Raw genomic sequence first — 14909 nt, 5'->3', positions numbered from 1 at the left:
TGCTTTATGTATAATTAGTAATCCCATTAGTGTATTCTGTGGTTAAATAACCTTTATGCAGTGAGGTTATCCTGGCTGTGTGTTCCTGTCTCCCAACTGCCCTTAGAGCTGTTGTCTCTGGTTACATTGTTTCAGATTACATGTTTTTTCAGGACCTGTGGTAACTTTGATCCTTTGTGTGTATCTTCTCTGTCAATTAGAGGATGGAGAATGGTTTTTTCCTATTAGTGTTTATGTTGATGGACGGATTGCCTGAGGAGTACTGATGATGCATTTGGAAACTTGTGTTTCATTTCCTCCAGGGGAGCCAGGAAGTGGGACGGAAAGTGACACTTCTCCAGACTTCCACAATCAGGAAAACGAGCCCAGCCAGGAGGACCCTGAGGATCTGGATGGATCTGTGCAGGGAGTGAAACCTCAGAAGGCTGCTTCCTCTACTTCCTCAGGGAGTCACCACAGCAGCCATAAAAAGCGAAAGAATAAAAACCGGCACAGGTCAGTGGCAGGAATCCCACCCCCTGCAGCTCCCATGACCATTGCTGTGAAGGGAATTGGGCCTAGAATAAAAACTCTTTAGGATTGTTGCAGACCCTTTCTGTTGCTGATGGCAAGAAAGTCCTTAGGTCCAAGTGAATGGGCTAATTTGCTCAAAGGGAGGAATTGGTGGGCATTAGAGTAACGTTCAAGGAAGACTCCCGGGCATCCTTCTCACTGTTTCTAGTGTAGAATAGTTTTATTCCATAAAAACCTTGTTTCATGTGGTGAATATGGAATAATTTTAGAAGAGAAAAAGGAATAAAAATGGAATCTGTGTAATAGTATTTGAAAAATGCCACTAGTACTTTTTGGGAAGCTATAAAGTGGGCTAAAGTCTTCTGCTGGTAATCCTGATCTTTGCCTACTCTTGTTTCTTTGTGGATGGAGAGAACTGATTTGACATGCCTTTTTTTCTCTTTAAATACAAGTTTTTTTTTTTTTTTTATTGCTTGTGATTTTTCTGTTTCTGTATTTCTCAGCAATATGCTGACTTCAGATACTGGAGGAACAGTATAAAGCCTGTAAAATATGAGAGCGTCTTCATAGGTAACGTGTAACGTTGGTGCACCGTGTTTTTTTTTGCGGTACATAATGAGATAGGAATGACGTCAGTGGACAGAGAGGCCAGGTATCACCCAGAGAGGGTTTCAGCATTCACTCTGCCTGGGGTTTGTATGATAATGCTGGGGTTTGTTAACTCAGATAATTGGAAATTATGCAGCTTGACCTAAAGAGTATAATGTACAGTTTCTAGAGTAAGGAGTTTTGCTGGCCTCAAGCCTTCCGGGAGTAATGGAGACCCTATACATACCTGTTTCCATGCCTCCTAGAAGTTTCAAAGCCAGGGCAAGATTCCTCAGTCTAGAAACTGTACCTTTGTTCTACTTCTCCTGGAAGACTGCATGCTGAGCAGGTGAAAGGGGGCAATGCAGGGAATGGGTGGCATTCCCTGTCCTCCAGTTTGCTTCTGGATTTGCTTTACAAATCTGTAGTGTATTCCTTCATGCACCCAAGGTATTAAACTTGTTAGTTTCATGGATATGGCAGTGCCTGGGGATAACATAGAATTAACTACCTGATTTGAACCTCCTTGGTTTGCATCAGCTGGTTCTTCAATTATTTTAAGAGTTTTTCTTGTTGATGGTAATGGTGTTTTCTAGACTGCAGAAATAGTATTTCCTTCAAATAATGACTGAGGACTGCTGCTTAACATTTTCCTGCAAACCAGAAGTCACCATCCTAATTGCATAACTGTAGTAAGAAATAGCAAAAATTGCATATCTATTTCTTTATATATTTTTGAAAGGCTGTAGGTTATTTGACCAGCTGTAATAAGACTGGTGCTAGCTTATCACGAATAAGAGAGAAATACATTCTTAAAAATTTTTTTTAATTGTCAAGTTAATTAAATGTCATGCTCTGTGTTGCTTTTATTAAATTTACTCCAGTGTCATTTATTGTTATTTTTATTTTTTTTGAGGCGGAGTCTTGCTCTGTCACCCAGGCTAGAGTGCAGTGGCGTGATCTCAGCTCCCTGCAACCTCCGCTTCCTGGGTTCAAACGATTCTCCTGCCTCAGCCTCCTGAGTAGTTGGGAATACAGGTGTGCACCACTGTGCCCAGCTAATTTTTGTATTTTTAGTAGAGACACATTTCACTGTGTTGGCGTGAACTCCTGGCCTCGGGTGATCCACCTGCCTTGGTCTCCCAAAGTGCTAGGATTACAGGATGAGCCACTGTGCCTGGCCTAGTGTCATTTCAAAGTAGTGATTATTTTCTTATTTCATAGTGTCTAGAGTAGGGAGGAAACTCTTTGAAAGTTTCTGGGAGTTTTTTCCATTACTGATTAATAGACTCTCTAGATAGCTGTTTATTTCAGGTAGTTCTTCCTTCATTTCCATTAATGACATTATTAGCTGATGACTGATAAAAAGGAGTTAAAGAGGTGCTGAACTTTGCTTTCTTCTTGCAGGTTTCTAGCACATTTCCATAGGAGTAATACTTCTTCCTATCCTAGGAGATATCTCCTTCCAGAAAAATAGTGGTAGTTGTAAAGATCTTTGATATTAGTTACTGCTTCACAAATAGTGTTTTCTGTTTGGAAAGTAGAATCCTGCTTTTTATTGCTGTCCTTTTGTCTTCCCTCTGATTTAATATCTGGCTGATCTCCCTTGGCCATAGGCACTCATCTGCCCCAAGAAAGGACAGTGAAGCTGATTTGCTTCCTTTCTAGGGAAGCAAAATTCAGTGTGCCTGAATGGCACATGAGTGGTCAGTTAAGGCTCTCGGACTCCTGCCATCTTTAGTCAGGAATTGTGTCTGCTCCAAGTCCCTTACCATGGCTGACTGATATCTCAGTAGGGCTGGCAGATTGGGGTGGGGACAGAGCATGGTGTCTATGTACATTGTTAAGTTTGTACCCAGTATAGTACATGTTTCTCCTCCAGTGTGCCATACCCCATATAGTGAGATGAGTCAATAATAAATTATTTCAGCAGATGTTTCAGTACTTACTGTGTGCCAGACACTAGTTAGTGGTGAGCAAAGCAAAGTGGAAATAAATATGGCACTTAAGCAAAAGGAAATAACTTTTCAATTTGCCCTCTTCAGGAATATGAAATTCTTTTTTTTCTTGAAACAAGGTCTTGCTGTATTGCCCAGGCTGGAGTGTAAAGTGAAACTATTTTGTGAGAGATATTGACATTAAGCTTTCTTCCAGCTTTACTCTTGTAAACATTGTCTAGGAGGAGAATGTAGCCATTTGCATATTGTTTTAGGACCTAAATGTAGCCATTTGCATATTGTTTTAGTCTGGAAGGTGTTGGAGCCAGCGAAGCAGCAGGTGTCATGCTCCAGGTTAATGTTTGCTTTAGAGGCCTGCCCATACCATGGCCTGCTAGCGATGATGTCACAAAATGGTCTCCTCCTCTGTACTGCTCCCTCCAGATCCCTGAGACTCAGGTGCTTGTGGATGGCAGCTTTCCCTTGTTTTAACAGGGGTGCTGCAGGCCGGGTGCAATGGCTCATGCCGGTAATCCCAGCACTTTGGTAGTCCGAGGCAGATGGATCACCTGAGGTCAGGAGTTCAAGACCAGCTTGGCCAACATGACGAAACCCTGTCTCTACTAAAAATACAACAATTAGCTGGACTTGATGGCAGGCGCCTGTAATCCCAGCTACTAGGGAGGCTGAGGCAGTAGAATCACTTGAACCCAGAAGGCGGAGGTTACAGTGAGCCAGGATTGCACCCTTGCACTCCAGCCTGGGTGACAAGAGCAAAACTCTGTCTAAAAAAAAAGGGGGTGCTGCAGACTTTTGTGTTTCTCGATTGTAGCCCTGATGTAGATAGTTAATTGCCATCACCTACTTAGGTGGCAGAACAATACTGTTCTTTATTTTCTGGAACAAGGTTCCACCACTCAAGTTTATTCATTCAACTTTGGGCTTGTAGGATGAACGCTGTAGAAAAGGAGCATGGTGTTCCCTGAACATGTTTAGAACATAGAACTTGAGGGAGGCTGAGGCAGGAGAATGGCGTGAACCCGGGAGGCGGAGCTTGCAGTGAGCCGAGATTGCGTCACTGCACTCCAGCCTGGGTGACAGAGCAAGACTCCATCTCAAAAAACAATGACAACAATAACAAAAACAAACAAACCATATAACTTGAGTAAAAAGTTGTAAAATGTTTTCCTTTTTCAAAGTTTAGACTGTGTTGTAGTTTTTTATTTTAGTGAAAGTATATTATGCTGAGTTGTTAGTACTGTCTTCAAAGTGCCTTTCGTTATATAACTAAACCTTTCTTTCTATGTTTCTCTAATGCCCTAATTATATTTTTCAGTACAATTAAATATTTTAAAAGTTCTAACTCCGAATTTGGCAGCTAATAAAAGGGCTCCAGGTGTCTGTAGTTTTCTAATGAAATAACTTTTTCTTTCATAGTCTAGTCTTCTGATATGAAATCCACTGAAGGAAGGGAATCTCCTGACCACAAAATCTTTGGTGCTTTGATGTTTGAAACTTTGTTGCTTAAGATTCTTAAAGCTGATTTTGTTTCTACAATTCTTGCTAGGGTGGCTAATCGACTAATTTGTTCAATTAGTATATTAATTTCTATTGCTTTCTTCCTTTCAAATGCTGCCCCTCAGCCCGTCTGGCATGTTTGATTATGACTTTGAGTAAGTTTGATTTGAATTAGTATTTGTGCTGTGTTGTTTAGTGTGTAGACACCAGTATGCCTTTTTGAGACCTTTCTAACCCATAGTTTATCTGTTTAATTGTAGGTATGTATATTAGGTTAGGCTGGGAAGTTTTTTTTAAAAACAGAAAAACGTGATGGAGGTAACATTTTATTTAATAACTTAAGCAAAATTAAGTAAACTTCACTTTTATGCATTTTAATTTCTTTTAAAATAGATAACCTTTAACTCATATTTAAATTGATTTTCTGGCTTTGCTTCATAAGGAGAATAATAGCTTAAGATCTTGATATTTTGCTTTGGAAAGATTTAAAAATTGAAATTCATTTAATTTATTTTGCGTTTCATGTCCAGAAATACAAACTCCTAGTCTCTTTCCTGTTGTTAATCACCATGTGTCTCAGTAATTTTCAGTGATATAGTTACAGAACTAACACATTAACATAGAGCATGCCCTCTTAATTCAATCTCTTTAACATGTAGTTCTGGAATTGTTTTAACATTATATGGCTTTTGTAGCTGCTGTATACATTTCTTTTTAGAGTCATCTAAGTTTGCCTTAGGGCAAAAATGTGTGCTCGTAATTTTTAATACTTGCTTGATAATATCTGGGTAAACAACTAAATATGACATAGTCTAATGAAGAATGTGGATTTTTCTTAACCAAATAGTCTTTGTTATAGCTTATGCCCTATGCAGTAGCTGATGGTGGGACCCATTTCCTGTAAATTAAAATGGAAATATCTTTTATCTTTTCTGTCACAGGATTGATCTGAAGTTAAACAAAAAACCACGAGCTGTAAGTATCAGCCAGACCACTTCAGAGAGGCTGGCAATTTTGTAGATGATTAGGAAAATGTATTTATCTTCAGAGATTGAGTGTTCCCAACCTGGAGTCATAACTCTTGATTTAAAGTCTGGGGTATCCATCTGGATATACTTCAACTTTTAGGTGTTACTTTTTTTTTTTGAGAGACAGTTTCTTGCTCTGTTGCCTAGACTACAGTGCAGTATCATCACGATCAAAGCTCACTGTGGCCTTGACCTCCTGTGCTTGGCTTCCTGAGTAGCTGGGAGTACAGGTCCATGCCACCTCGCCTGGCTAATTTTTGTACTTTTTGTAGATATGGGGTTTCGCCATGATGCCCAGTCTGGAACTCCTGGACTTAAGCAATCCTCCTACCCCAGCCTTCCAAAGTGTTGGGATTACAGATGTGAGCCAGCGTGCCTGGCCCGTGGTTTTGTATTTTAAGGAGAGAAAGAGGTCACATACTTTTTTTTTTTTTTTTTTTGAGACAGAGTCTCGCTCTGTCGCTCAGGCTGGAGTGCAGTGCAATCTTGGGTCACTGTAATCTCTGCCTCCTAGGTTCAAGTGATTCTCTTGCTTCAGCCTCCTGAGTAGCTGGGATTACAGGTGTATGCCACCATGCCCAGCTAATTTTTGTATTTTAGTAGAGATGAGGTTTCTCCATGTTGGCTATGCTGGTCTTGAACTCCTGACCTCGTGATCCGCTCACCTCAGCCTCCTGAAGTGCTGGGATTACAGGTGTGAGCCACCGCATCTGGCCGGTCACATACATTTTTGATGATGAAATTTCCCTTTAATTAAATGATAAATTGTTAATACTAGCTCTTTTTTTTTTTTGGACTAGTGAGTTCAGATGCTCTAATAAGAGCAGAATTGATGTTTCAATCCCTTTATGGACTCAGAAGGCAGACCATTTTCAGATGTGAAGTATTGTACATTATATTTGGAATACAATCTTTTTTTTAGTGTGTGTGCATGTGTGTGTGTGTGTGTGTGTGAGAGAGAGAGAGAGAGAGAGAGAGACAGGGTCTGGCTCTGTCACCCAAGCCAGAGTGCAATGGTGCGATCTTGGCTCACTGCATCCTCTGCCTCCCAGGCTCAAGCCATCCTCCCACCTCAGACTCCCAGGTAGCTGGGACCACAGGCATGAGCCACCACACCTGGCTAATTTTTATATTTTTTGTAGAGATATGGTCTTAATTTGTTACCCAGGCTGGTCTCGAGCTCCTGACCTCAAGTGATCTGCCCGCCTGGGACTCCCTAAGTCGTGCTGGGATTACAGGCCTGAGCCACCACACCTGGCCTGAAATATAATCTTTTTTTTTTTTGGAGACAGAGTTTCACTCGTTGCCCAGTCTGTAGTGCAATGGCATGATCTTTGCTCACTGCAACCGCCGCCTTCCAGATTCAAGCGATTCTCCTGCCTCAGCCTCCTGAGGCAGGAATTACAGGCGCCCACCACCACGTCCCGCCAATATTTTGTGTTTTTAGTAGAGACGGGGTTTCACGATGCTGGCCAGGCTGGTCTCGAACTCCTGATCTCGTGATCCGCCCACCTCAGCCTCCCAAAGTGCTGAGATGACAGGTGTGAGCCACCACACCCAGCCTAAAATAGAATCTTTAGCTATGGAGCAATGTCCTGGCAGAGTTGTTAATGAGATATTTTTTTCCCTTAGGGTCAAACAACTGTTCTGCTGAGAGTAAGTTGGGACTTTTGTTTTTCTCTCTTTAGGACTATTAGAAGACACGTTAGTGCAGAAGCTTCCAGGCTGTAGAGCCCTGCTTCTTCCCTTCTCTGACCTCACAAAGACAAACATCGTTCACCTGAGTTCGTGGCCATCCACCTCTGCTCTCCCAGACCCAGTGCCTGTGACTTTGAGTAGTTTGTTCTAAATGTGGTGACAAACAAGTCATTTCTGTAAGACATTGGATCTTACTTTATGTCATTTTTAGTAACAGAACTGCAGGAAGATCAAGACAATGTTATAATCCCAGCAAGTTGCTAACTGTGCGTTTCTCCCTTCTTAGAATGAATGTCTCCCCCCAAACTGGCTGGCACCAGCTTCATCTGTGATACCCATCAAGAAATGTTCTCTGGTTTTGTTTTATGCTGAAAGTAGAACACAAGTCACATTTCAGATGGAGGCTGTAAATATCTGGCATTTTCTTATATTGTTTTATGTGTTCTTGTTTTTCTCGCTGTTTTTATCTTATTTTCTTTGGGGTTTTTTTGTAATGCCTTGTACAGCTCATACCTTCCTGCTGACATATCTGATCATCTTTTTCATGCAGTTGCTGATATTCATAACTGAAAATAATCTGGTTTATCATAAGTGAAATGGGAAACTTGGCTCTGTTTTTTTGCAAGGAGAGGTAAAGAGTGTTTATTTAGTAATTACCTATCTTAAATCTTTCTGAGTTGGTAGCAGATTCGTGTTCAAGGAGCAGGAAAAATGGAAAAACGTAAGTTTAAATCAATTCTTTTTAAATAGCTATTTTTATTCTTTTGTATAAATAAAATTTCACAGGCTTCAAATTCTCATGCTTTACTTTTAAACCCAAGATTGTTTTTTCACTTATTTATTCATATCATGCCTTATGGAAATTTCTTTTTCTGTATTTTCTGTCTTTGCTGGTATTCACCTGATTAAATATTGCTCTAAAAATCACCATGGCATATGGAAAGTCTCAAAATTATACCAAAAGTGATAACTTATGTCATTCTGATTAAATATTGCTCTAAAAATCACCATGGCATATGGAAAGTCTCAAAATTATACCAAAAGTGATAACTTATGTCATTCTTAAGTGGAGTGAAAGGATAGCATCAGTGAGAGCCAGTGTTGCCCAGCAGGTCTCCCTTTCTTGGAGGGCTTGATGGGCCGAGGAATTTGCTAGTAATTGTTACCTGCCTCTAGTGCTGTGGTGAATTTGAGACAGGGTCTGGCTGCACATTGGAATCGCCTGAGAAGCTTTAAAATACTCATGCCTGGATCCCACCCCCAGAGACTTAGGGTTCAGCCTAGTTATTGGGAATTTCTTTAAAAGAGTTCCTGGGATTCTGATGAGAAGCCGGGTTGAGAACCACTACATTAGAAGACTGAATGGTTTAACTTAAGTCCTATGTTATGAATTGGTCTAAGGGATAAGATTTGGGATCTAACCTTTCCTTTAACTCTAGTTAGTCATAGTCCTTGACTTATGCCTATATCTTTGTGATAATATTGGTAGGACCGAATATGGATGGCATCTACTGTAAAACAAGTCTGCCTTGTCAGATGTGCAAAAGCTTTCAGTCTTGTTTTCAAATACACTTTTGTGTGTGTGTTTTTATTTTATTTTATTTTATTTTTTTAAACTCTGGCTATTTAGATGTCTTTGGCTGTGTCTTTGGTAGCAGAACTCCAATGTCAGGATTTTTAAGGAAATAGTTTCTTATATTTAGATTAGTCCTTAAAAAAAAAATCCTAGAAGCATTCTATATTTTTTGTCTGTTGGTCTCCTTTACTGGAAGGGAGGAGTGGGATGCCTGCAGTTTCCTTCCTTTTGAGAAAAGCACACAGCAGATCTTAAAATATTTTTGACTCTTACAGGTTGAGATTGCTAGAGATGGAATAGTACTGCTCTGTTGCACCACTGCACTCCAGCAGCCTGGGCGACAGAGCGAGACTCTGTCTCAAAAAAAAAAAGAATAGTACTGCTCTTAAAAAGATTATTCACGTATTTATGAAGCTGCAGTGCGATGCCTACAGTTTCCTTCCCTCTGAGGAAAGCACACAGCAGACCTTAAAATATTTTTGACTCTCATAGTTTAACATTGTTAGAGATAGAATGGTACTGCTCTTAAAAAGATTATTTATGTATTTTATTCATTCATTTATTTATTTATTGACAGGATCTCGCTCTGTTTCCCAGGCTGGAGTGCAGTGGCCTGATCAAAGTTCACTGCAGCCTCGAACTTCTGGGCTCAAGCCATCTTCCTGCTTTAGCCTCCCTAGTACCTGGGACTAAAGGTGCATGTCACCATGCCCAGCTAATTTAAAACATTTTTATTTTGTAACGATGGGTTCTTGCTATGTTGCCCAGGCTGGTCTCAGACTTCTGGCCTCAAGCAGTCCTCCTGCCTTGGCCTCCCAAAGTGCTGGGATTATAGGCATCAAGTGATTCTCCTGCCTCAGCCTCCCCAGTAGCTGGGACTACAGGCATGCGCCACCATGCCCATCTAAGTTTTGTAGTTTTAGTAGAGACGGGGTTTTGCCATGATGGGCAGGCTGGTCTTGAACTCCTGACCTCAGGTGATCCACCCACCTCAGCCTCCCAAAGTGCTGGGATTACAGGCGTGAACCATGGCATCTGACAATATAGAGTATTCTTGACATCTTGACCTGTGCAGTAAATAAGGTAATTAAAATGAATGATAAATAGTCTAAGCTTGAAAGTTAAAGAGTCTAAGCTTGAAACACTCTGTGACTTAGTTTTTGCATTTATTCTGTCTTCTGTGCCCCCCCCCGAGCCTTACTCCAAATTAATGAAGCATTATTTTATTTATTTATTTTTTTGAGACGGAGTCTCGCTCTGTCATCCAGGCTAGAGTGCAGTGGCACGATTTTGGCTCACTGCAACCTCCGCCTCCCGGGTTCAAGCGATTCTTCCGCCTCAACTTCTCAAGTAGCGGGGACTACAGGCACGAGCTACCATGCCCAGCTAGTTTTTGTATTTGTAATAGAGACGGGGTTTCACCATATTGGCCAGGCTGGTCTTGAACTCCTGAGCTCGTAATCCACCTGCCTCGGCCTCCCAAAGTGCTGGGATTACAGGAATGAGCCACCGCACCCAGCCTAATGAGACATTATTGCTTAAAAAATTCACATCAAGCTGGGTGTGGTGATATGCACCTTTAGTCCCAGCTGCTTGGGAGGCTGAGAGGCTGCAGGATTGCTTGAAGCCAGGAGTTCAAGGCTACAGTGCGCTACGATCATGCCTGTGAACGGCCACTTACCTTCAGCCTGAGTAGCATAGCAAGACACTGTCTCTAAAAACAACAGAAAATTGACATCTGAAACCCTGACTACAGGAGCACTATACTGGTTTATGTGAAGTGTGGGGAGAGAGCAGGATTGTACTTCTTTGTACACATTTGCTTCTCCCAGGATAGTGTCATAGTGCCTAGGGAGGTGATGTGTGTGTCAGATACAGTGATAGTGAAAAGAAGGGATTGGAATTTTCATACCTGTGTCTGTCTAAATGAACGTTATCATGTCTGAATTGTCTAAGTGATAAGCTTCATGATTTGAAACAGTTTTCACTTTGAAAAATTGCTTCTATTGATTAAAAGTTGTCACCACTGAAGTCGGCTGTGGTGGAGTCGATGCTGATTCTCACTTAGGGCAGTGGCCTCCAAGGGGAAGAGGGTGCACAGGATGGTTGGGTTGGGTTGGGAAGAAAAGATTAGGCCTTTGGTTTATATTCACTTTCAGGCTCAGCCTTATTTAGTTTTTCACTTTGAATGTATTATATATATACATCAGTATTAGTTCATTAGTACATATAGGTCATTAATTTATAAATAAAAGGTTGAACCACAAGAAACTGCTGATAATCGTTTTTGATCTGTAAAAGTGGCAGTTATCATAGTTTAACAGCGTATACATGTTGGGGATGTATATGCTTGGAGTTTTTACCGTTTGTGTACAGAAAATAAACTTTGGAGACCCCTAGCCCCCTCCTCAGCTCCCAACCCCCACCCTGATAACTTATTTCTATATCCTAGGTGTGAGGATGGGAAGATTTTAAAGTATCTTATTAATTTGAATACATGTGTCTTAGTCTGTTTGAGCTGCTATAACAAAAACATAAACTAAATGGCTTATAAACAACAAACATTTCTTACAGTTCTGGAGACTAGGAAGTCCAAGATCAAGGCACCAGCAATAGCCAGTGTCTGGTGAAGGTGTGCTTTCTCATTCACAGACGGTGCCTTCTAGCTGTGTCCTCACATGGTGGAAGGAGAACAAGCTCCTTCAGGCCTCTTTTTGAAAACATTTTTGAGACGTGGTCTCACTTTGTTGCCCAGGCTAGGGTCCAGGGGCGCAATCACAGCTCACTGCAGACTCAACTTCCCAGGCTCAAGTGACCCTCTCACCTCCACCTCCCAGTTAGCTGGGATTACAGTCTGTGTCACCACACCTGGCTAGCTTTTTTTTTTTTTTAATGTTTTGTAGGCAGGGTCTTGGTATGTTGCCCAGGCTGGTTTTGAACTCCTGGGCTCAAGTGACCCTCCTTGCCTTGGCCTCCCAAAGTGCCGGGATTCTAGATGTGAGCCACCAGGCCTGGCCTCAGGGCTCTTTTATTTATTTTTATTTTTTTAGAGACAGGGTCTCACTTTGTTGCCCAGTCTGGTCTTAAAATCCTGGGCTCAAGTCATCCTTTTGCCTCAGCCTCCCAAAATGCAAGGATTACAGGAGTGAGCCACCGCACCTGACTCCTCAGGCCCGTATAAGGACACTGATCCCATTTATGAGCATTCTGTCCTCATGATTTAAGCACCCCAAAGCCAGTTCTCTTAATTCCATCACTTTGGGGGTTAGTATTTCAACCTATGAATTTTGGGGGGACATAAACATTCAGACTGTAGCAACATGCAAATAGCATGTGCTCAAATGGCACTGAAGTATATTCAGGGTAAAGGAAGTGTTCCTGTCCCTCAGCTGTCAGTTCCCCTTCCCAGAGGCAACCCCAGAGTTCCATTGTGTCCTTCCCGAAGACCTTTGTACATGTATGAGCAGTATGCACGCATGCATGTGTCTGTTCACAGAAATGGTAGCATACTGTTCTCTCCTTGCTTTTTCCATCTAGCAATCTAGCACAGAAAACGTTCCACATGTACAACTGCCTCGTTATTTTTATTGGCTACTTTATATTCCATTGCGTGTGTATACCAAAGTTTACTTAATCAGTCCTCTGTTGATTGCATTAATATTGTTTCCCATCTTTTGCTGTTTCAGACAGTGTCAGAGTGAATAGCCCTAGATGCATCATTTTGCAAGTAAGTACCTGTAGGATAAATTTTCAGCTGTGAAGCCAGGCATGCTGGCTCATGCCTATAATCCCAGCACTTTGGGAGGCCAAGGCAGGAGGATGGTGAGAGGCCATGGTGAGAGGATTGCTTGAGCCCAAGAGTTCAAGACTAGCCTGGGCCACAAAGTAAGACCCTGTTTCTACAAGAAATAAATTAGCCAGGTGCTGTGGTGTGGGAGGATTGCTTAAGCCCTGGAAGTCGAGGCAGCAATCAGCTGTGATCATGCCACTGCACTCCAGTCTGGATGACAGAGTGACTTTGTCTCCAGAAAAAGAAGATTCCTTGAAAAAAACAACAAACATAAAAAAATAGTTGGGCGTGTTGGCTCATGACTAAAATCCCAGCACCTTGGGAGGCTGTGGCAGGCGGATTTGCTTTAAGCCCAGGAGTTCAAGACCAGCCTGGGTAACATGGTGAAACCCCATCTCTACAAAAATACCAAAAGATCACCCAGGCATAGTGGCACATGCCTGTAGTGCCAGCTACTCGGGAGGCTGAGGTGGGGGAATCACCTGAGCCCGGGAAGTCGCGGCTGCAGTGAGCTGTGACTATGCCACTGCACTCTAGCCTGGAAGATGGAGTAAGGCCCTGTCTCGAAAAAAAAAGAGTGTTTATATTTTTTTCTCCTTTCCTTTTTATTCCTTCAGTTCCTGAGAGTTTTTCTTGGGATATTTGTTACCTGGAACAGTTGGAACTTTCTAGAACTTTACACTTTGTAGAAGGCATGACAGTGACCTCTGGTGTTTCTTTCCAGGATGGAGGTGCAAATGCCATTAAGAATTCCCTGTTTTTGCCTTAGCACTTTACTTCCCATGTTAGTCTCCTTAAATTATTGTTTTCAGATCCTGCTGGAAGATCTTTGTCTCTAGGCCCTTCATTTCCAGGCCAGAGCTGGTAGGCAGGCCCCTGTTCCATAGGCAGCAGTATCAGGAAGCGCCAGCAGGTGGCAGGCACGGCTCCACAAGCAGCCTGGGAGCAGCCAGAGTTAGAGCCTTTACACCATTCCCAGTGACTTGACTTCCCAGCAATGTGCCCAACTTAGTGTGGGGTGGGGCGCCTGATCCTTTCCTCCCACCTCGTTTTGCTGACATTTCTTAAATGGATGAGCAGTTTAGATCACCAGCAGCTGCCTTGAGAGGAGCTTAATGAGGCCACACCTCAGGATGACAGCCTGGGGCCTCCTCCCCTTCAGGAACTAGCCGGAAGGATTTACATGCCATGGCCTGGGATGGCTTGGGTTTCCTTAGTTGTAGGGCCCGACTTCCTGCCTCTTTCAGCCAAATCTCCCACACCCTTCCCATGAACTGGGAGGTCCCCAGAACAGGCCCTTGCCACCCTCTACTCCACCCACTCTGCTGTGGTCCAAGAAAAAAAAAAAGCCAGAGGCTTGAGAAACCCTGGGACAAAAGTGCTAGGGTCCTTGGACTGCCTTCTTTTGGGGAAGTGTCTCTAGGGACCAGCTGGGCCCAGGACTCAGGCTGGTTGCATCACCTCCTTCCCTGCAGCTCCTAGATATATGCCCCCCAAGTCCCACTTTCTCTGCTGCTCGCTCACTCTTGTCTTGGGAGAGTCCTGCCCAGCACCTCCCTCAGGGCTGGGGTCTTTCCCTTTTGTGTACAGAAGACAAATGCTGGCTTTTCCAGGAGGCATGGGGAAGGGAGGGCCGAGAACTTTGTTGGGGGAAGAGGAGGCAAGTGGCAGCTGCAGTGAGGAGTACTGGCCCCTTCCCAGACACCACCTGCCCCCCACCTGCAGGAGACTACAACGATGGGGGGTATGAGCAGCACTGCGGGGGAGAAGGGGATTGGAGAGCTGCTCCCCTAGACCTCTAAAGTTCTGCTCCTAGTTTAGGTCCCAGGTGTTTAGGGACTGCTGAGTTTTTCCCCTACTCTACAGAAGTGGGATGGGGACTGGGCTGGGACATCCAGAGCAGGGATCTTTCATCCCATTGTGGGCTCGTTTGCTTTCTGCTAGGGAGGCTGGAGGTTTTCTGAGGACAGATTGGCCATAGTCACCCTGGCTTCACTCCAAGAGGGGTTAACCCATGTGTGTGAGACAGAACTCAATGAAACTCAGGGTTTGGCCTCCGCTGGTGAGAGCCCAAGGGCAAGGTGGGGGGCCTGCGGGGGTGTGGGGGAGGGCAGGCAGGAGACTGTCCTCTGTGAGCTCCCCGGGATCATTTCCCAATAGTGCCGGAATTTGCATACTCACTGGTTTCCCCATCAGCTTCTGGCTCCTGGAACCAGGAAAACAAGAGGAGGAAAGAGCACTGGGGCAGCTCCCCAGAGTTT

At 43.2% G+C, this 14909-nt stretch overlaps 1 protein-coding gene across 1 annotated transcript; it reads left to right on the top strand.

The window, feature by feature from the left end:
- Window positions 1–302: 302 nt before the first annotated feature.
- MEAF6 (MYST/Esa1-associated factor 6) lies at window positions 303–8210 on the top strand (the record flags this gene model as incomplete). The annotated part of the gene is made up of 4 exons (XM_011989021.1): window positions 303–495; window positions 4682–4711; window positions 5498–5531; window positions 7273–8210. Coding segments are annotated over 4 exons (266 nt in total), but the record flags the coding sequence as incomplete, so codon positions are not given.
- Between the last annotated feature and the right edge of the window lie 6699 nt (window positions 8211–14909).

The sequence above is a fragment of the Mandrillus leucophaeus genome, unplaced genomic scaffold (genome assembly GCF_000951045.1).
Source record: "Mandrillus leucophaeus isolate KB7577 unplaced genomic scaffold, Mleu.le_1.0 Scaffold343, whole genome shotgun sequence".
In the NCBI taxonomy this organism is placed as follows: Eukaryota; Metazoa; Chordata; class Mammalia; order Primates; family Cercopithecidae; genus Mandrillus; species Mandrillus leucophaeus.
The sequence above is the reverse complement of the archived record's forward strand: the minus strand, read 5'-3'. Positions and strand labels throughout refer to the sequence as shown.